The sequence below is a fragment of the Rattus rattus genome, chromosome 1, assembly GCF_011064425.1.
Source record: "Rattus rattus isolate New Zealand chromosome 1, Rrattus_CSIRO_v1, whole genome shotgun sequence".
In the NCBI taxonomy this organism is placed as follows: domain Eukaryota; kingdom Metazoa; phylum Chordata; class Mammalia; order Rodentia; family Muridae; genus Rattus; species Rattus rattus.
This window is the reverse complement of record NC_046154.1, coordinates 2960983-2982315: the sequence shown is the minus strand read 5'-3', so window position 1 is coordinate 2982315 and position 21333 is coordinate 2960983. Positions and strand designations below refer to the sequence as shown.

At 51.5% G+C, this 21333-nt stretch overlaps 2 protein-coding genes across 6 annotated transcripts in view; both read right to left on the bottom strand.

Moving 5' to 3' along the window:
* Positions 1 to 226: 226 nt before the first annotated feature.
* Positions 227 to 9548, bottom strand: Tpm2 (tropomyosin 2). 4 transcript variants are annotated; one of them, XM_032891739.1, is made up of 9 exons: positions 9206 to 9548; positions 8611 to 8736; positions 5519 to 5652; positions 5298 to 5415; positions 5136 to 5206; positions 4906 to 4981; positions 4301 to 4363; positions 4112 to 4181; positions 227 to 386 (listed from the first exon to the last, which is right to left on the bottom strand). In XM_032891739.1, exons 1-9 carry the CDS (start codon positions 9317 to 9319, stop codon positions 304 to 306), a joined length of 855 nt encoding a protein of 284 aa, XP_032747630.1. In that variant the 5' UTR covers positions 9320 to 9548; the 3' UTR covers positions 227 to 303. The 4 variants fall into 4 exon arrangements, with proteins under 4 accessions (XP_032747630.1, XP_032747614.1, XP_032747622.1 ...); XM_032891723.1 differs by lacking the exon at positions 4906 to 4981 and adding an exon at positions 4539 to 4614 and having other exon boundaries at positions 9206 to 9547; XM_032891731.1 differs by lacking the exon at positions 227 to 386 and adding an exon at positions 1337 to 1657 and having other exon boundaries at positions 9206 to 9547.
* Positions 9549 to 17594: 8046 nt separating this feature from the next.
* The window catches only part of Tln1 (talin 1), a 30037-nt gene continuing 26298 nt past the window's right edge, over positions 17595 to 21333 (bottom strand). The window contains exons 48-56 of one of the 2 annotated variants that reach the window (XM_032891647.1): positions 20564 to 20749; positions 20373 to 20480; positions 19895 to 20000; positions 19596 to 19720; positions 19355 to 19480; positions 19181 to 19243; positions 18887 to 19069; positions 18264 to 18392; positions 17595 to 18157 (exon numbers count right to left, since the gene is read on the bottom strand). In XM_032891647.1, the coding sequence (XP_032747538.1) occupies positions 18032 to 18157; positions 18264 to 18392; positions 18887 to 19069; positions 19181 to 19243; positions 19355 to 19480; positions 19596 to 19720; positions 19895 to 20000; positions 20373 to 20480; positions 20564 to 20749 (1152 nt within the window). In that variant the 3' untranslated portion in view covers positions 17595 to 18031. Of the gene's footprint in view, positions 18158 to 18263; positions 18393 to 18874; positions 19070 to 19180; positions 19244 to 19354; positions 19481 to 19595; positions 19721 to 19894; positions 20001 to 20372; positions 20481 to 20563; positions 20750 to 21333 lie in introns of those variants that run through there. The other variant, XM_032891640.1, reaches the window with a different exon arrangement.

The following is a 21333-nucleotide window of genomic DNA, read 5'->3' as shown; positions in this document are numbered from 1 at the left end:
CCTTTAGAGGTGTGTCGTGGATGGTGGCTCTGCCCTGTGGGGACTAAAGGCCGGGAGAGTTCCCACACCCTTAGAAAACCCCTTCGTGCAGCTCACTTGTTGAGCCCGGTACCCGTGCTTCACAGCTCCCATTGAAAATGGGACCCCGCTACAGGAATGGAGTCAGGGTTTGCTCAGTCAGGGTCTTTCCAGCTCCACTGCCAACAAAGAAAGGCTGAAAGGGCCCTAGCATGCCAGAGACATCCGTTTATTGGCCTGAGGAGGCATCTATGTAGTCTGGTAGGCAGGTAGCAGGGCCAGCCCTTACAGGTTGTTGAGTTCCAGAAGGGTCTGGTCCAAGGTCTGGTGAATCTCCACGTTCTCTTCCTTGGCACTAGCCAAAGTCTCTGTGAGGGGAAGCAGCAGGTGAGGTGGGGGAGGGTAAACATGGACAGGTTCAGGTGACACAGACAAAAAATATGTTAGAGACACTTTATGGACCTGGGACCTGTTAGGAAACCTGGGGCATGTTAGGAGACCTGGGGTGTGTTAGGAGACCTGGGGTATGTTAGGAGACCTGGGGTGGTGTTAGGAGACCCGGGGTGTGTTAGGAGACCTGGGGTGTGTTAGGAGACCTGGGGTGTGTTAGGAGACCTGGGGTGTGTTAGGAGACCTGGGGTGTGTTAGGAGACCTGGGGTGTGTTAGGAGACCTGGGGTGTGTTAGGAGACCTGGGGTGTGTTAGGAGACCTGGGGCCTATGGTAGGGGCAGATGGGTGGATTGCCTAGACGCAAATCTTGCTCCAGGCTTCGGCTGGAGTAGTGACAATGGGATGGGGAGACCTGTATTGTAAATGGGGTGCCTTCCTTTAGAAGGTTAGGACAGTTGGAAACCAAAGGAAACACAAAGTTTCAGCCAGGAAAGGGAAGGTCAGACAGACAGAATTGGGACAGAAAACAGACCTGCAGCTGCTGTGAAAGCCCCTCTTGTAGCGATCCAATATTTTAACGACCTTCACTCCAGACCTTTCCTGACCTTCTGGCCCCCTCCCCTGACCCAGCACCCCACTTCCCTTTCAGCCATTCCCTCAGATCCTGGAACCCCAGGTTGGTGTGCAAAGGCTTGTGATGGACTGCTGAGAGGGGAGGAAAGGTGTATACAGCTACATGCAGTGATTATCAAAGCGACAGGCTGGGAGTGCCATGCAGAAGGGTCTGTGTGAGCCACCGTGTGCTGAGGGAGGAGGGCTGAGTGCAAAGGGCTGAGCAGCACAGATTGAGGGTGGCAGTAAAAGCCAGGGCCTCAGGAGTGAGCCAGTGCTTCGAGAGTGAGGAAGAGTCTCTGGAGGAAAACAGCATGGAGACCAAGTTCAGAGTTTATTAAGTAGAGGAGGGGTGGAAGTCAGTGTATGGTGGATAGATGACAGGAGAGAGCCAGTGCCAGAGTGGGTGGCAGGGGTGGCAGGCGTGTTCCTCAGGCTGCCCTCAGGCTGGCTGTGCAACATGGCCAGTTTGTGCTCCTCCTGGCTGCCCCCTCCCCTCAGAGAGAACGGAAAGAGAAGAGAGAAAGGGGCCCTCGATGGCCACAGTGGGAACTCAGAGGGAAGTGATGTCATTGAGCGCGTTGTCCAGCTCCTCGCTGATGGCCTTGTACTTCATCTTCTGTGCATAGACTTCATCTGGGGAGTCCGAAGCGGGGAGGAGGGGAGGGAGCACGGGGAGAGGAAATGGAGGAGGGAGGAGGAGAGGAGGGAGAAGATGATGAAATGGAAAACAGAATCAGAGGGGTGGACAGAGGAGAGAGGCCAGAGGACAGGCTAGAAGGCAATCAGGGCTTCCTCTCCCCGGCTCTATGCTGGCTTCTTTGTCCTCTGTACCACAACTTCTCACTCCCCCCCAACCCCTGCAGTCTCCCAGGAGCCTGTGGCAGTGCTCTGTGCAGGCAGGCCAGCATGCATAAGAGGGAAGGAAGGGTGCTGACCAGGAGGCTAAAGTCCTAACGCTGGAGATAAGATTCCTGCCTGCCTGAGAAGTTAGAAAACAGGAGACACGAGAAATAAGGAAAGTAAACGTTTTTCAGAGCGAAAGGGAAAGGCCACCTTTGATAATAGGAATTATTATCCGACCACAGGCCAGAAAGATCCTGCACTGCTGATTTGCCGGGTGTAACTCAAAGCAGTATCTCCCAAGAACAGCATTGTGTAAACCCCCACATCTGATCAAATAGCGGTTGGGGATATAGCTCAGTGGCAGAGAGCTCGCCTAGCACGTGTGAGGCCTTAGGTCTTAGGTTCAATCCCTAGCACTCAATTTAAAAAAAAAAAAAAAAGATCAGGGCTGGAGAGATGGCTCAGTGGTTAAGAGCATTGACTGTTCTTCTAGAGGTCCTGAGTTCAAATCCCAGCAACCACATGGTGGCTCACAATCGTCTGTAATGGGATCTGATGCCCTCTTCCGGTGTGTCTGAAGACAGCTACAATGTACTCATATACAAAATAAATAAATAGACCTTTAAAAAAATTGAAAATCAAATAGTTCAGTGTAAGTCTTGGGGCTGCAGATAGTTCAGTGGTAGAGCACTTGTCAAAACATGTGAGGCCTTTGGTTCCATCCCCAGCACTGGGGCAGTGCTCTCTCTAATATCACTATTGCTTTGTGCTTAGAGATGGTAATTACTACATTAGTTTATGCAAGGCCATCAACACCAGCATTAAGGAGCTTGTAGCCTGATCCTGTAATCCCAGCATAGTGGAGCCAGTATCTGCCACAAATCTGAGGCCAGCCTGGTCTACACAGTAAGACCTTGCCCAGTCAAAGTCAGCAAGAACTTGGAGAGGAATCGAGAGTATGTGGGCTCTTGCTTTGTTTTGTTTTTAAACCAGGGCCTCCTGTGTGATCTACCACTGGAGCCCTCAGGAATTCAACTTAATTTTGTGGATATGTATGGTGGGGTGTGTGTGTGTGTGTGTGTGTGTGTGTGTGTGTGTGTGTGTGTGTGTGTGTGTGTGTGTGTGTGTGTGTGTGTGTGTGTGAGTGTGTGTGTGTGCGTGTGTGTGTGTGTGTGTGTGTGTGTGTGTGTATGCTATGGTGTCTGTGTGAAGGTCAGAGGTCAGCTTTGTATTTTGGTCCTTAACTTCTACCTTGTTTGAGGCAGAGTCTTATCACCTCTTCAAATGTCAGGCCAGTTGAGCTTCTAGCCATTCTCCTGTCTCCACCACCCAGTTTCTATCCTATGGTGATAGGAGTTGTTGCTGGGATTGCAGACACAGACTACTGTATGCAGCTTTTATATGACTTCTGGGTATCGGAATTCATGTCCTCAGCTTGTGGGATAAGTGCTTTACCCACTGAGCTACTTCCAAGCCCAGGAATATGTTGTCTTCCCATCCCCTGACCTCTGATTTGAAAAAAAAAGTCAGGTGAGGCTGGAGAGATTGCTCAGTGGTTAAGAGCACTGACTGCTCTTCCAGAGGTCCTGAGTTCAATTCCCAGCAACCACATGGTGGCTCACAACCATCTGTAATGAGATCCGATGCCCTCTTCTGGTGTGTCTGAAGGCAGCTACAGTGTACTCATATGCATAAAATAAATCTTAAAAAATGTCAGGTGATGGTGACGCGCACCTTTAGTCCCAGCACTCAGGAGGCAGAGGCAGGTGGATCTCTGTGAGTTTGAGGACAGCCTGGTCTGTCTATACGTTGAGCTCCAGGGCAACCAGGGCTACACAGAGAACCCGTCTTGAAAAAATGTATAGGTGTTTTGTCTGCATGTCTGTTCACTGTGTGCATGCCTGGCTCCCACAGAAGCCGGAAGAGTGTGTGAGATCCCTTAAAACTGGAGTTACAGAATGTGAACCACCATGTAGAATCTGGGACTTAGGCCGGGGCCCTCTGGAAGAACAGCCAGTGCTCTTAACCACTGAGCCGTCTCTGTAGCCCCCTGCCCTCTGTTTTTAACTCCAGATAATCCTCACTATTGCAAACCGAGACGCAATGTGTGGCCTTACATAACTAACTGCTTGGGCTGTGGGCTGCTCCGTCAGTCTGCAGAGCCCTGGGTAACCCAACTCACTTAACAGACACTGAGATAAGGGACAGGCTGACTTGACAGGTGCCGAGGAGCATCCTTTTTACCTTCCAGGTCATCGATGGTTTTCTCCAACTTTGCCACAGATCTTTCAGCAAACTCTGCTCGGGTCTCAGCCTGAAATAAAGAAGGGATAGGAGACACAGCCAAGAAAGAGGCCTCCCCAGAGAGAGTCTCCCCTAAGTCACCCTTCTGACTCATCCCTACCCTCAGTTTCCCGCCGCAAGTAGTCTCACCTCCTTCAGCTTCTCCTCCAGAAGTTTGATCTCTTCTTCGTATTTGTCCTCTTTGGTGGAATACTTTAAGAGACAAACACGTGCTGTCAGTGAACCGCTTCAGTGATCCTGAAACCTTCGCAGGCACTGAACCCCTCAGGCTCCGGTCGACCTTCATTAAGCACCTAGCCCTCCCTACCTAAGCCCTCCCCTCCTCTCGGCACAGCCCCTTCCTCATACGGCCCCTCCCCCCCTATACCTTGTCCGCTTGGGCTTCCAGAGATTTCAAGTTGTTGGTAACAATTTTCAGCTCCTCCTCTAGGTCCCCACATTTACTGCAGGGGCGTGTGGCAGGATGGAGCGTGAGGGCACAGTGAGGTGAGACAGTGGGGTGGTGCGCGCACGGGGTGAGGGGGTGGGGTTGGGGGGAGGGGCGGCACAGTGGAGGAGGGGAGGAGGAGAAAAGAGAAGAGCAAAGTGATGAGAGAGACAGCAGGCTGTTTGGAAGCTCCGCCCCCTCCCCCTCCTATCGCAGGAGAGAGACAGTAGCCTGAGATGCTGAGCTGGGGAGGGACGTGAAGTGAGAAAAGGTGCCATTGCCTAGAAAGGCCCAGAGAGGCTACTACCTCCTCCTCTGAGGCTATCAGCGACTTGAGAGCCTGGTCCATGGTTCGAAGCTCCTCCTCCAGCTGCCTGGCTCGGCTGGGGGCAGGGGGCAGCGGGCATATATCAGAGGACAAAGCCTATTCCTGTGGCCTCTGGCCTGGGGAACTGCCTGTGCCCAGGGTGCCACAGCTGAGCCCTCAGGCCGAGTTCTATCATCCCATTCGTTCCATTCACACCCGGGTATTCCTACCTCTCAGCCACCTCGGCTCTCTCTTCAGAGCGCTCCAGCTCTCCTTCCAGGATCACCAGCTTCCTGGCCACCTGAGGGGAAGCGGGAGGGAGAAGTAGGTCAGTGGTGACCACCTGGAACTTTGGGGATTGCTGGTGACAGCGAGTGGGACAGGGCCGTCACCTCCTCGTATTTGCGGTCTGAGTCCTCAGCGATGTGCTTGGCTTCCTTCAGCTGCATCTCCTGCAGCTCCATCTTCTCCTCATCCTTCATGGCCCGGTTCTCAATGACCTTCATTCCTCTGAGAAGCAGGGACAAAAGTGCGTGTGGGACCAGTGCCACCAGAGACGGAGCCCTCCCTCTGCAGTCCCTACCCTGCCTTACTTCAGGGCCCCCTTCCCCACCTCTCGCTCTCATCAGCGGCTTTCTCAGCCTCCTCCAGCTTTTGCAAGGCTGTAGCCAGGCGCTCCTGTGCCCGATCCAACTCCTCCTCTACGAGCTGAATGCGTCGGTTCAGAGAAGCCACATCTGCTTCAGCCTGTGGGTCAGAGGGCAGAGGTCAAAGGACTTTTTATGCCTTAGGATCTGTTAAAATCCAAGAACAGTACATTTCTTCTCCAGAATCTTAGCTTTCTGCTTTCTAGGTCTTCAACTTATTTTCCATATGTAAACAATCCTCTACCTTTTTACCTAGGTAAAAACCTGCATTCCCCACAAGCTCCGTTCTCCTGAGATGGTGCCTCTACCGGCATGATGATGGGTCGGTGGGGGTGGGGGCTAGCGATTAGGTGATCGGTCCAGGTTGCTCCCCTGAGAGCACTTCAAACGGTAACACCTCAGTCTGAGGTAGATCTGATTCCCACAAAGCAGAGCCTGATTCAGGTAAAGTGGGGAATGGGGAAAAATCAAGACTGTGCCGCTACTAAAAAGCAGCCAATCACAAAACCAAGTTCTGCGGTATCACCAGTTGCTAGGCAGACTTCCCAGCCAGGGACTTCAGAGGCAAGCCAGGCCTGTAAGGAACTGTGGCTGTGGCAAGGGGCTCCCTGCCAAGGTGACAGTGGGGTTGGGGGAAGGGAGAACAACTGATGATACTCAGACTCTGAATATAGAAAGAACTTTTGGAGAAGGTCCACAGAGACCCAGGCTACCCTGAGAAAGAGACATGGGGAGGAGCAGGATTGCCCATAAAGGAAAATAACAACAGCAGTGTGGTTTTTTTTTACGTGCATTGGCTCAGAGTCAGACTGTCTGTCGTCTTAGAGCCATGGCTCAGTTACTCCACACTTGTTACATGACCTTGGGCAACACATTTGGCCTCCCGGAGCCTCAGTTTCCTCCTTCATAAATCAGAGTTAACAGCTTCTTAGGACTCGTCTGAGATAATGCACTATTAATCCACAGGACCACAGGGGAGGCCAATAACTAAACAGGTTTTCTACTCCATGCTAGACTCGCTCAACTGAGCTCTCCAAGGAGGGGTCTGGGACTCTTGGGCTATTTATTTTTATTTTAGGTGTATCAGTGTTTTGCCTGCCCGTGTGTACACTGCGTGTATGCCCAGTGCCCATACGGTTGTGAGACACTGGGAACTGAACCCAGGTATTCTTCAAGAGCAGCAAGTGCTCTTAGCCCTTCTCTCTAGCCCCCCGACCACTTTTTTTGTTTTTTAAAGTTCCAGTTGGTTCTAATGATAAGCCACCTATGGAAAGAGTGACACACTCTGCAGATATAACATTCCGAATACATTGCCTGCTCAGAGTCCTCCCCGCATAAATGTCAGGTAGCCCTGTCTTGTTCTCCAAGACAAAAATGTAGAGACTCCTGTAGAGGTTTAAGGCCAAAAAGAAGGACTAGACTGGGGGGGGTGCAGGGGAGGAGCCGGGCGGTAGCGCTGGGGGGTGGGGCTGGCAGAGATGGCAGCCGCTGGGCAGCACTGCAGAGCAGGAGAACACATCACCATATATAGAAAGCGGTTTACAGCTTGTCCTCCAGGTGCCTTCGGTACCTGGAGTTTGGCCACCTAGAACAAGAGGCCATCACGGGCACAGGGCCCAGTGACTCAATGTGGAAACACTCTGGGGACAGCATAGGGGAGAAGAACGGCTTTGGGGGACACTGGGGGATTATTCTAGAGAGATGGTAGTGGTAGGGCAACATGTGCCAAGTCCTGGAAGTCTTGGGGTCATTATAAGACTGATACCTGCCATGTCTGTTCTTCTAAGCTATGGTTGCTGGCTGCTCTCCCACCACAGGGGGATGCCACTGTTCCCAGTAGATGAAGGACAAACAAAAGAGAGGAGAGGAATCAAGGCATCGCCTAAATTAACGACTGTGTTCACCACTATAAACTTGGTCCGCGTTTCCTATTTATGACTGGCAGGGCTGCCGCTTCCCCAACTGCCCCCCTCCCCTCGCTCCAAGCTCCTTGGGTTTCCAGTCTTGCCTCCAGCTGCACTGAGCCTAGGTTATTTATAGAGTATCAGATGCCCAGGGTCAGCTCTGCTAGCAGCTGCAGGTCAATTCCCTCCCAAGTGCCCAAGCTCGTGGGGAACCAAAACTGGAGACTAGAGGTGAAGGAAGCCCAGCCCTGTCGGGTACGGAGAGTGGAGGATGACCAATACAAACATCCGTCTCAGGTGTTCACACCGTGGCTTACGCCCTAGGCCCTCCTGACAGACGCATCTTACATTTAAAATGAGAAACTGAGGCGAGGAATGGTGAAAGTGCAGCATCTAAAGTCACATGACCAGGCCGCATCTGAAGTCACATGGCCCGGCTGCCTGAAGATGTGAGTTGGGAATGTTGGGAAGTAGCAAAGTCTGGTTGGGGACGGGCAGAGAAACCTCAGGGTAAGCAGAGCCTGCCAGGGTGGCTGCTTTGGCAACTGTGGCCCTGTCCCTCTGCCCTGTGGCCTGGCCTGGGCTTGAGGTTGACAGCTTAATGAGGGTAAATGAGGAGCCATTAGAACCTGAGCTGAGGCTCCAGGGCAGCAGTCCTGCTGGTGCCAGAGGTCAGGGGTGGGGACTTCCTGAAGGCCCCTTAGCGCTGCTACTCAAATCAGAGCCTCATCTTTGGAGCACCTCACCTCTCCTGCCAGCTGGTTCCTCATGCCCAACCCCAGCCCCCATACACACCAGACTCAGATGCAGCCCCCTCCTCTGCGTTCTCAGAGGGAGGATTAACTAAGGGGGAGGGTAAACTCTCACCTCCCACCCTTACAGTGACTCTACAATGACTCACCACTCCATCACTGCACATTCTAAGGGCTGGAACCCAAAGGAATTACAAGGCTGAGTCCTAGCGGGAAGTAGTAGGTGGTTTTGATTTACCTAGTGTCTTGGGTTACTTGTGTCAACCTGCCCTCGGTGGTGTTACAGAGAGGAAACCTGTCTGTGCTGTTGCTAAGACCTGGTCCCTTTCTCCCTTCTCAACCATGCCTGGGGCTCCTCCCCAGCGTCCTAGCGCCTTTAAACCTCCCCAAGCCCACACTCACATCGGTGGCCTTCTTCTCGGCCTGCTCCAGTTTCTCCTGGGCATCTTTCACAGACTCGGAATACTTTTCCACCTCATCCTCTGTCCCCTTCAGCTTCTTCTGGAGGGCCTGCTGCTCTTCCTCCAGCTGTGGAAGAAGGGGATTTGATCAGCCGGCTCTGGGTCAGGGCCCAGAGGCAAGGAAAGGAGACAGAAGGTCTGGAAGGCTCTGTGTGTGTGTGTGTGTGTGTGTGTGTGTGTGTGTGTGTGTGTGTGTGTGTGTGTCTGTATGTCTTGGGCCGGGGTGGGTAGGGTGGGTTCTAGGAGATACTTGGAGATTGTTGGGGGAGAATCAGGGTAAACGGGACAACCCAGTCAGTAGTGTTAGGAGGCTCTGGGAGGAGAAAGTGACAATCCTCAAAGCGCTGAGACCCATTGTAGCTTTGTAATGACAGGAGTAACTGGGCACTCCCTAGGTCATGGTGGGTGGGGTGAAGGCTCTACTTAGGGCTGAGCTGTGGAGGGTCCTGTGAAGCTCAGCCCTCACACTGATGAGTTGGCATTGGAGAGCCGACTCAAGGCTGGTGGTGGGCAGGGGAGGTTACACTGGGCCCCACCTGCTTGCATCGGTCTTCAGCTTGCTTCTTGTCGGCTTCGGCCTGCTCTGCGCGGTCGATGGCATTCTCCTTGTCCAGTTTCAGCATCTGCATCTTCTTCTTGATGGCGTCCATGGCTGCGGTGGGGAGTGGGCCGGCGGGCGAGCGGTGAAGAGTAGGTAGACCGGGCTAGCCGAGAGCACTGATGCACCCGGGACAGGTTAGGAGGACCAAGAGGGACTGTGATGTCCCAGCAGCGCGGGCGCCTAAAAGGCGGGGAGGAGCCGGGCGGAGCCGGGGGACCAGGACCCTCCCCCACCAAGGCCCAAACCTTGTAGGGGCAGACGCACTGCCCGGTCTTGGGGCGCGGCCGCCCTTTGCGCCCACCCCTCGGGTCCGCCCCCTCAGATCCCGGCCCCGCCTCCTTCTTCCCGAGCCAGCCGTCGGAAGCAAAACTGGCTCACTGCGGGCTGTAAAAACCTTGGTCAGCAGAGGCTACAAGACCCTTGGGCCGGGGGCTCAGCGCTTCCTCTGAGTGACAGGCCGGCCCAGCGGCAGCTGCGGCTGGGGCCCCCGGGGCTATTTCAGGGCGTGAGCTCACGGCAGCTGCCTGGGCACAGAGACCGCGTGCCCTCCCTCAGCTAGCAGCAGCCGCTACCCTTAATTTAGAAGTTTCCTGTAAATCCCCCCAGATTAAATGTCTCTTGGGAGGCGGATCTCCTGCACGCCTCGAGTGCCTCAGTTTACCCCGGGTCCCAGACTCCAGGTTTGCGCTACCGACGTGGAGGTGGTGGCTAAGTCTTTCTACGTCTTTTCGTGTGCTTAGGGAAACTGAGGCAGGAGGACTGTTGCCCCTGAGGGCGGGCCTGGCATCTATTAACCTAGTTTTCCTTCCCAGTCTCAGTGCCTAAAGCCAGATCCTCACCGCCTGCCCGCCCCGCCCCCCACGTGCCCCGCATATTTTCCACGAGGCTGAAGCCGGGCTGGCCAGGGCGCTCTCCCCACCCCCACTCCCACCCGGGACAAGGCGCTCCCGCCCCCTCGGGCTCTGACTGCTCCCCCTTTCGTCTCTCTCTCTTTCCCTAGCGCCCGCCCTCCTCCTCCTTTCTCCCAGCGGACTCGGCGGTCTTCCCCAACCGGCTAGTTTGACTCCAAATTTTCTTTTCTTCCCTTTTTTGGGATGTTTCCCGTGGGGGGGCGGGGCCGGGCCACCGAGAGCCTAAGGCAAAGCGGGGAAGAATTACGCAGCCACCAGGCATAGGGAGCAGGGAGTGGGCGGTAAGAGGTCCCCTCCTCCGAGGCTTCCTACAAACAGCGGTGGAGCTGGGCGAAGGTGGCGGGGCTCTCTTGGGTAGGCGAGGGTAGGGAGCGCTGCGGCGTCCCAGGCGGATGGGGGTTGCGGGGGAGGCATCTCTCCCGGACCAGCGGATGCAGAGGGGTTTGGAGGCCTTAGATTTGCTGGTGAGCTGGGAACCAGCATGGGAATCCTGGGAAGGGGGACTGGCGGTGTGAAGGGGACATGGAGCGAATCCCCATCTGGTTCGCTGTCTACGAACTAGACGCACAGTGACTAGAGCACGTGTGACTTGACCTCTCCGTTGACTCTAGCCCACTGCTGTGTGTTCCCTAAACTCAGTGCAACACAAAGATGTCTCATCCATCCAATAAGACTGTGCTAGACATCTAGGGTTTAGCTTTCTCCCCCTCCCTTCGCTTTTCATACACACAAGCCCCTGGAGATCCTTCTAGTCACTAATCAGATGGCTCCCTGAAGTCGATGTGGGCTCTGGGCTTGTTTTTCTTGCACAGTTCCTGACACGTTCTGGGTTGGCCGGCGGGGCCATGGCCTTCCTTGTTCCTGGTTCTCTAATTCGCCTGGCTTTTGTTGCCAAAATTAGTGTGTGTGTGTGTGTGTGTGTGTGTGTGTGTGTGTGTGTGTGTATGTGTGTTCGCCTGCGCGCGCCCCCGCGTGTGTGCTGTTTTTTGTTTTTTTTTAAACTTAGTGGAATAGAAAATCCTCCAATTTTCCAAGTGTCCCCTCCCTATTCCTTTTGTGCCTTCAAGATTAAAAAAAAGAAGAAGAAGAAGAAACGCACTCATATTTCTAAATATGGTAGAACACTCTTGTTTGGGTCCCTGCCCACTTCGCTAGCCTCATCTACAGTTCCCAGCCTCATTCCTATACTCAGACTTACATTCATACTGAGCAATGGACAGGGGCTGGAAATAGCCACCCATACCTTTCTGAACAGCGTCCACATTTTATGCATTCTGTTCCTTCTCTCTAAAACACCCTTCCCCGAAGCTAATTCCTAGTGGCCTTTAAGGCTCAGATCGAGTGTCCGCTCTTCTGGGAAGTCTTCCTTGGCTGCTCCGCTCCTGGCCCTCCCATCCACTAGGTGCTTGTTTTCCTGTGCGAGCTTTCTCAGCCCAGTCTCCTCCTACAAACGCTCATACCTGTTTGTCTTGTCTCTTTCTGCAGAGAAAGATCTATTATTCTCGGTGAGTCCTCAGTGATAAACATTTGGCAGATGTGTGTGTGTGTGTATTAATTGTTAATGTAACAATTAATATGGAGAATTTAGAGAACAAGACAGCCTAGTGCTGAACTTCTCAAATATTTTTGGTATTAGACCTCCTTATGCTCTTATTGAAGATTCCTCAATAGCTTTCATTAAAGTGGATGTTACTGTATTACGCTGGAAGCCCAGGAAATATGATGATATTTATGAATTCATTAAAAATCACAGAAGTTAAAGCCAGAGATGTAGCTTGGCCTAACATGCACCAGACTCTAGGTTCCACCCTAGCACAGCATGTACTAATCAGGGCGTTACAAGCCTGTAATCCCAGCACTCAGGAGATGGGGATTCGAGGACCGAAAGTTCTAGATCACCTTCTACTACACATCCAGATTGAGGCCAATCTGGACTACAGTTAGACATATCTCAGACAAAAGACACACACACACACACACCCATTACACACTATCATGTTAATATAAATAACACTTGAGTTAAACGAGTATATCCTCCTTCCTCAAATTAGTGAAGCTTGGCAAATGTACATATATTTGTTTTGTTTTGTTTTGAGACAGGATTTCTCTGGGTAGCCCTGGCTGTCCTGGAACTTACTCTGTAGACCAGGCTGGCCTCAAACTCACGTATATCTGCCTACCTCTGTCTCCCAAGTGCTGAGATTAAAAGCATGCACCACCACCGCTTGGCAAGAAATTATTATATTTTCATTATCTGGAAAAAGGTTGAGACAGGGTCTTATGGGTCTACCTACACTGGCTAGTCTTGAATTTCTGAGGATCGACTTGAATTTTATGTCTGTCTGTCTATTTTTAAGGCAGGGTCTCTCTATGTAGCCCTGGATAACCTGGAACTTGCTATGTAGACTGGTCTAGCCTGGGACTCTTTGCTATCTTTCTCTGCCTGGGACCAAAGGCGTGTGCCACCAGGTCCACCTTGAACTTCTTATCCTGTCTTTTTAGGTAATCATTTACTCATACATAATTTTGTTATGTCATTAATTGGTCATTTGGAAAATACTGATTCATTGAGCCACACATATGTTCCAAATGTTGACACATCTCAATAAATGTACTATATCAAAATATCACATTCTTTAATATATTGACTTGTTTCATTGGAGAGTATACAAATATGTTTTAAGTTTAGGTAAGCTGTGAAGTCATAGTGTCAGAGAAAAGTTACTCAAAATTAGAATTTTCACTTGAAATTTTGAATTGTATAATTGGTAACAAATACTGTCAGATTTTTTTTTTTTTTTTGAGAACAGGTCTACCAGTTCTCCAAGTCCGAGAGCCACACTTTGTCAGACACTCAAGTAAACATGCTATTCCACACACACTCACTCATGATCAGACCAAATGGATCACACTTAAAAGTGGGCTGCTTTTTCTCAGGAAAGCCATCACACTTCAGTATGTAGAACTGCTCCGAGCATATTTCAGAGTTTATCAGAATGATTGCAGAAAAGGAGTAGTTAGTGTGGTCATAATTCTAGCACTTGGAAAGTAGAAACAGAAAGTTGAGGAATTCAAGGCAAGCCTTGGTTACATAGTGAATTTGAGGCCAGCCTGGTCTACATGAGACCGTGTCTCAAATGACTATAACAACAATAACACACACACATAGAAAAGAAAAGTCTTTGTTTACAAATTAAGATCCAGGGGCTGCAGAGCTAGCTCAGTGGTTAAAAGCCCTGGCTACAATTCCAAAGGACTTAGGTTCAATTCCCAGCACCCACATGGCAGCTCACGACTGTCTATAACTCTGGTTCCTGGATCTGACGTCCTTACATAGACATACATGCAAGCAAACACCAGCAATGCACATAGAAAGTTTAAGGGGGGGGGCGGCTGGAGAGATGGCTCAGCGGTTAAGAGTACCGACTGCTCTTCCAGAGGTCCTGAGTTCAAATCCCAGCAACCAGGCGGCTGGAGAGATGGCTCAGCGGTTAAGAGTACCGACTGCTCTTCCAGAGGTCCTGAGTTCAAATCCCAGCAACCACATGGTGGCTCACAACCATCTGTAATGCGATCTGATGCCCTCTTCTGGTGTGTCTGAACGCAGCTACAGTGTACTCATATATAATAAATAAATTTTAAAAAAAAAAGAAAGTTTAAGGGGAGAAAATAATTTAAGATTCAGGGCTGGAGGGGCTGGGGATTTAGCTCAGTGGTAGAGCGCTTACCTAGGAAGCGCAAGGCCCTGGGTTCGGTCCCCAGCTCCGAAAAAAAGAACCAAAAAAAAAAAAGATTCAGGGCTGGAGAGCTGGCTCCTCAGTTAAGAGCACTTGCTGCTCTTGCAAAGGACTCAGGTTTGGTTCCCATAAGGGCTCACCATTGCCTGTAACTTCAGTTCTAGAGAACACGGCGCCCTCTTCTGACCTATGCAGGTACTTCACATATGTGAAGTGTGCACATGTATACACTGAAGTGCAGCACATGTGGGCAAATGCATATAAATGTCAAATAAAAGTCTTCAGTGCCTGAAAGGGAGAGGCTGGTGGATCTCTAGGAGTTCAAGGCCAGCGTGATATACATAGCAAGTTGCAGTCAACCCAGAGCCACATAGTGAGACCCGTCTTAAAAAAACAAAAACAAGCATGATTCAGGGCTGAAGATGTAGTTCACTTGGCAGAGTGCTTGACTATCATGCGTGAAGCAGGAGGCATTGAGTTCAATCTCCAGAACCAAATAAACCGGGTACGATGCTACACAGCACTTTAACCTCAGCACTTTAAAATTGGAGAACATCAGATTCACAGTCATCCTTGGCTCTACAGTGAGGGCCAGGGCAGCCTGGGTTTCATGATCTCCTAAGCGACCCTGCTTATCCGGATGTGTGTGCTCACCTGTGCATGGAGTGTGGAGCATGGAGTGCTATGTATATCACGCCAGGCGTCTTCACTTACTGCCCTCTACCTTATTTCTTTTTTTATTTTATTTTATTTTTTTAAAGATTTATTTATTATATATAAGTATACTGTAGCTGTCTTTAGACATACCAGAAGAGGGCATCATATGCCAATATAGATGGTTGTGAGCCACCATGTGGTTGCTGGGAACTCAGGACCTCTGGAAGAACAGTCAGTGCTCTTAACCACTGAGCCATCTCTCCAGCCCCCTCTACCTTATTTCTATTGCGCATTTTATTTTCAAGACAGGATCTTGCAATGAGTGAGAAGCTTGCCGGTTAGGCTAGGCTGGCCGGCCACTGAGGCCTTAGTACCCGCCAGTCCCTCCCAGCAATAGGGTACACACATCCAGCTCTGGGGTGTCTACAGATCCCAAATTTAGGTCTTCAGGTTTGAGGCATCTCCCCATCCCTGAGAATGGAGTGATGGCTTAGTGGGTAAGAATTCACAGAACCAGTGTGAGGTTTGGCATTCATATCCCAGTACCAACATAAAAATCTAGGTGTGGCTGGCCCTTCAATGCACTTTTTTTTGTTTTGTTTTGTTTTTTTTTTTTTTATTCGAGCTGGGGACCAAACCCAGGGCCTTGAGCTTGTCAATGCAACGTTAAGCCCAGCATTGTGAGTGGTGGAGATACCATCCTAGGCCAGGATCAGTGACAGAGTCAGTCTCTGGGGGATAAGATGGAGAGGAATAGGGCAGAATACTTAATGTCCTCTGGCCCCTCACATGCACATACTTCTGTTATGTACATGTACATGCATGCATGCACATACAAACATGTACTACATTTATACACATTAAGTGCATAAACACCAAAAATCTAGAAGACAGTAAAATCAGTTTTTATAATGTATTCAGGACTCCTTTCTTCTGAGGGAAGGTCTCATATGGTATATAGTTTATGTTGGCTTTGGACTCTTGACTCTTCTGCCTCATACTGGAATTCCAGAGAGTGTCAACATGTCTACAGTACTCAAGAACTTTTCTTTTTCCAAGATGAGATTTCTCTGTGTAGCCCTGGCTGTCCTGGAACTTTGCTCTGTAGAACAGGCTGGCCTCGAACTCACAGAGGTCTGCCTGCCTCTGCCTCCTGAGTGCTGGAATTAAAGGTGTGTTGCCACTGCTCGGCTCAAGAACACTCTTAAATAAGGATGTGGCAGTTCACATCATTAATCCCAGCACTCCGGTGGCAGAGGCAGGTGGATCTTTATGTGTTTTGGGCCAGCCAAAGTCGCCTTCTTAAATGAAGTTGCATTTATGTCTTATATGACCATTGGTGTGATTTGGGGACATTGCCTTGTTCTGTGCTGATATGGCTTTACTCAATAGTGGTTTTGTGCTGTGTGCTGTCGAAGACTGTGAAAACGGAAGTTCTTTTCAGAGCTTCATTATGAAACTAATGTTGACATCTGGATAGCTCAAAGGGTCTTGGAGAGTCTCCAGAGAGTGGACCTCACTGAGGAACAGCCGGAGGCTGCCGGAGCATGCCCCCAGGTCTCCAAGCTATAGCTGTGGAGATGCACAATTTGTGGCTGTTCCTGAGGACACCACAAGGAAGTGCTGGCTGGAGCGAGCAGCTGTCCTGGGCTTGTAGCTGGAGCTCAGTCTAGATTACGGTCCGTCCATGTGGGAGAGACTTGATCTCTAAGGCCCTTGAGTCACAGTATTATGACATTGAATCTGGGATCCAGGGCCCGCAGCAGTGTGCAGTGGAGTGACCAGTCTGTGCGTCAGAGAAGTGATAATGCATCTTGATTTCCCAGTGCTTAGCACAGGCCTGGCTTAGTAAATATTGAATGAATGAATCACGGGGGACAGGAGTGATGGTAGCAAGTTGGCACTGTCCCTAATAGGCTTCCTGGGGAGGACAGAGCATTTCCATCCACTTTACTGGGGAGGGAGCTGATGGTGATGGGTACCCAGAGCAGCAGCATATGAAAGGTGTTTTCTACTTGGAGGGAGAAATACTGAAATACGCTGGGCAGCGGGACAAACAAACCTCACACATAAAAACACTCTTAACATAAGAGGACTGTCATGCTTTGGGCAGAGGTAGTGAGTGCAGAGAAAAGCGGGAGACTGTGTATATACCTCCTTGACTAGCTTCCTCCCTGGAACCTCCAGGTAAGTCAGGCAGCTATAATCAGTAACCAAGTCTTGCCTGGCCTCTAGGCGGCGCTCTGTCCCTCTAACTAGAAAGTCTCAGACATGATCAAGTTCACCTGTTTTTTAACAAACATACTCCAACCCAATCAACAATTATACCAACGGAGAAGCCAGAATCTGGATTTTTTGCTTGATAACTGCATCAGCTAATCTTACCCATACAAGTGCATGCGTATGCACACACACATACACACACACACACACACACACACACACACACACACACAATTTTTTAAAAAAGGATCTGTGTGTACTCTAGGAGCCAGAAGTGGGCATTTATATTCCAGCTTTCCTTTACTTAATGTGTATGTGTCTAAGTGAGTTTATGTGAAGGAGCACAAGGTCAGAAGTGAGCACTGAGTTCCCCGGAAATGGAGTAGTTGTGAGCTGCTGTGTGGGTGCAGGGAACGGAACCGTATCCTCTGCAAGAGCAGCCAGTGCTGCTGAGCTCTCTCCGGTCCTTTAGTCCTATTATTTTAGGTACAGTTGCTTTTGAAAAATGGAATTTGGCCACGGACTACATCTGCACTCTTTTTATGTACTCTCTCCTGGTTATGAAGAATAAAGTGTGCTGCTAGCCACAGAGAACAGCGACAGGTGCTGTCCCAGGGCACATGGAGCTTAAGTGTGGCCAGTGAGATGGGACAATGGAAAGCGGCTCTGCAGGCAGCTTCCCAAGTAGGGTGACTGACTCGTGGGTGCAGGCACAAGGTGCTGATGGGCAGCCTGCTCTCAGCAACTCACCCCAGTGCCCCTGAGGAAGATCTCCCGTCTCCTCACAAAGCCAGGCTGTAGCCATAGAGTCCTTTATTGGAGCTTGACCTGTTGGGTTTGTAACCCTCAGGCTCCACAGGTAGCTGGGGCAGGGATAGAGTATCAAAAAGGGATGAGTTGAGCTGCTGTGGCTGTAGGGACTGGCTGAAGCTGCTGGCAGGTTGGAGCAGCTGGAGCCCTGGCAGGGTAAACTGAGGTATGGCAGCGTTAATAATACTCTTGGAGCGTTAATACTCTGGAGGGGACAGGCACTTGGGGCCCTAGGGTGTGAAGGCACTTGGAGTCAGGGAGAGGACACGGCTTGCAGTGGGACTGGGCAGGACCAGGCCCGGGGTTTGGCAGGCACTTTGGGGAGTGCTGGGGTTGGCAGCTTGGGCCCTGAGCAGCCCAGAAGGCTTTGGTAGTGGCAGGCACAGTCTCTGGGCTGGGTCTGCATTAAATACAGGGGTTTCCTCAGTGCTCGTCTCGAAGCTCTGAAGGCAAGAACTTGTACTGCTGCTGCCGGATCTGGGCAAGCTTTTTCCGAGCCTCTTCCAGCTCTCGTTCCTTCCGAAGCATCTCTTCCTGTGCTGCGATAATCTGAGGGATGGAGGGCCGAGGGACTCAGGAAGACGTGCATTAGGGGCAGAGGCAGGGGGATAGTGCAGGCAACAGTGTCCCCAAAAGTGTCCTCTGGGAGGCTCACCTGGGCAATGCCCCCAACCATTTTCTCCTTCACCACCACCGTCTCATTCTCCTGGTCTTCGAAGGCTGCAGCTTTCTGGGCCGCCTTTACCAGGTTATCTGAAGCCCTCTTCACTGCATTGCCAGCAGCCTGCCGAGAGAGCCAACAGCAACTCCTGAGAACTCAGGGTTCTAGTTCAGAGACCGTTATCACGGGTACGCAGTGCTAACCATCAACCTTCCACAGCCTAGGACACCCGACTGGATTAGGTTGGCCTGTGGTTGTACCTGTGAGAACTGTCTTGACGGCATTAACTAAGGGGGCAGAACTATCTATCACCTGTGGGCAGCACTACTGCTTGGGCAGGGACTCTGGAGTCTATGACTGGAAAAGCTGACCACTAGCATGCAGCCAGGAACTCATGGCTCTTGCTCTTGCCTGTGAATGCAATTTAATGAACTGCCTCGTTTTGCCACCTTGAGTTCCCAGCATTGATGGTCTACAACCCAGAATTGTGAGCCAAAGACTTTCTCCCTTAAACTGCTCGTTAGGGTATTTACAGTTAGCGTCAAGAGATGAGAAGACCTCAGCACGGCAGTTTAAAGCAGTGCGGCAGACAGGACAGTGGGTCATCACTTTCTTACCTGAAGCCGCTTCATTGCCTCCGAGTCCTGATCTGCTTTGACCTTGCAAGCGACCAGGAGCTGGGCTGTGGAGGCAGCTACTTGCTTGGCTGAAGAAATGAGTTTCTCCTGGCTAGCATGGCCCTGGACAGCTGCATTGGCTGCTTCACACAGATTGTTGGTGGCCGCAGCCACCATACGGGCCTAGTGGGGACAAAGAGTTAAGGTAAGAATATGCCTCCTGCTTTGGTCCATTCTACTCCAGCCTCCTCGGGTCTACCCAACTCAGAAAGACACAGTCGGTGTTACACTCACAGCGGAAATGAGGCCCTGCGACCACTGCCCATCGTCCAGTGCATTGGCTGGAATGGCGCCCACCTGCAGAAGGAAGGAGTGAGTTCCCCTAGACCTAGGCCGTCCTTACTTCAGAGCGGCTTGTGAGGCTAAGGCTGTGAGCGCCTTGTCCTGTTCTGGAGCTAAGGTACTGACCTTTCCCTGAGCCACCAGCTCCCTCTGGGCTGCTGAGGCCGCCTTTACTAGTGCACTGGTGGCTGCGGCGATGGACTTGGCAGCTTCCAGGATTTGCTCCTCAAAGTTCAAGGACTCATCTGCCTCCTGTAGGGAGAAGGTTACAGAGCGGTGGGGAGTGGGGGAGGCGGAAAGAAAAGGGACAAAGGTGGAGACCTCTCTCTCGGCCCTGTGACAGGTGGAAGGGAGGAGCAGCCCTGACCTTGGGCTTGGCCCGGGGCTTCAGTTGCTCTAGCTTTTTGGCCGCAGCCTCAATGGCAGCTGCGGCTCCCAGAAGCTCGTTCTCGGCAATAACAGTAGGGTCCTCGGGGTCCACCCACTCTGTTCCTGTGGGAAGGAGACAGGAGAGGAGGCTGAGGCAGGGCAGGGAGGTGGGGGCACTGGGGAGCTGGTTTAGCCTCACCTCACCCATGAGGACTGGAGACACAGGCTAGCTCACAGCCAACCAGGAAGCAGAGACCGTACCCTGACAAGAATTTGTCTTCCCTCGCTGTCTCTTACCTTTCATGGCTTCAGCAGCTTGGATAAGCTCAGTCACCGAGCCAGCAACTCGCTTTGAGTGTCCTGTCAGCTGCTGCTTTAGTTCTGGGCTTGGCTTCTGGAGGGTCTGTGTGGGGACAGAGCTCATGACACAGAGTGTCAGGTCTAGGTTTCACACTCATCTGTCAAACAGGGCAGCCCATGCTCCCGACCCCAGCCGCTAGAGCACAGCACAGCACAGCCCTTTCCACTTCAGCCTGTTCAGGCACACGCGGTGCATCATGCGCCCACAGTGAAGGGTGGTGGGCCACTCACCGGCTGACAGGCAAAAGCAGTGATGAGAAGGTGAAGGTAGAGAGGGGAGGCCAGGGGAAGAAGACAAGAGAGGAGGAAGAGGTAAGTGGGAGGAGCGAAGACCATCACAACAGTGGGGCCCCACAGACAGGAGGTTTGAAGTGAGAGTGGCTGGGTTGGGGTATGAGGAGCAGCGCCTCCTTACCAGCAGCACGTGGTCCAGCAGCTCCAGGTAGCCATTGGCACACTCCCGGCCAAAGTGTAGGGCTCGAAGCCGCACATCAGGTGCCACCTCTGGGTGGAAAGCTGCTTCCTGTCCACAGGGTGCAGATTAGCTTTAGAGCTTCCGGCCCCCGAACCCCTGTGGTCTCACCACCTCACCACCAGCGTTTCTACCTTGCAAGCCCGAAGCATGTCTGCAATAGCACGTCGGCTCAGATTGGCTGTGGCAATGACATCTTCCTGCCGACAGGAATTGCCAGCAGCAACAGCTTTGGCTGTTGCCATAGTAATACCCTTGGTCATTCGGATGAAATCTTCAGGGGTGGAGGTCTTGGCAGGGGGCTCTGGGGAACAGAAGACCTGTTGGAAAAAAAGAAGAAAGACTATACAGTGTCCAAGATGGGAAGGCAACACAGCCAGGGTCTAGTTTCCGCATCCATGTGTTCAAAAAGCATTTTTTCTTTTCTTTTTCCTTTCTCATATATTACATCTTAACAGAAGTTTCCTCTCCCTCCTCTCCTCCCCGTCCCCCCCCCCACACTTCCCCCTCCTCCAGATCTGGAGGGTGGGCCTCCCAGGGATATCAACCAAATTCAAATTCGGCATATCAAGTTATAGCAAGACTAGGCACATACTCTCACAGTGAGGCTGGATGAGGTGACCCAATAGAAGGAAAAGGGTCCCCAAAACAGGCCAAAGAGCCAAGGTAGCCCCCACTTCCCAACTGTTAGGAATCCCAAAAGATCAGTAAGCTACACAACCAGAGCATGGACACAGAGGAACTAGGTCAGACTGGTTCAACCTGTGAGCCCCTAGGGGCCCTGGTTAGTTGATTCTGTGAGATGCAAACAGCTTTTCTAGAGTAGGCACTGTGGGTCAAGTCCCTGCAGATATTCCTACATCAAAGCTCATAGAGAGCAGTGCTGGTCACGGTTCTGACTGGA

Bases quoted from the DNA above. Each gene is read 5' to 3' on its own strand.
- Tpm2 (XM_032891739.1), bottom strand. From the start codon at position 9,319: ATGGACGCCATCAAGAAGAAGATGCAGATGCTGAAACTGGACAAGGAG. The intron at 8,737-9,205 runs GTGGGGCCCAGT...CTTCTTCCACAG, and splicing joins CTGAAGACCGATGCAAGCAG to CTGGAGGAAGAGCAGCAGGC. The intron at 5,207-5,297 runs GTGACGGCCCTG...GCTTCCCCTCAG, and splicing joins CAGACCGCAAATACGAGGAG to GTGGCCAGGAAGCTGGTGAT.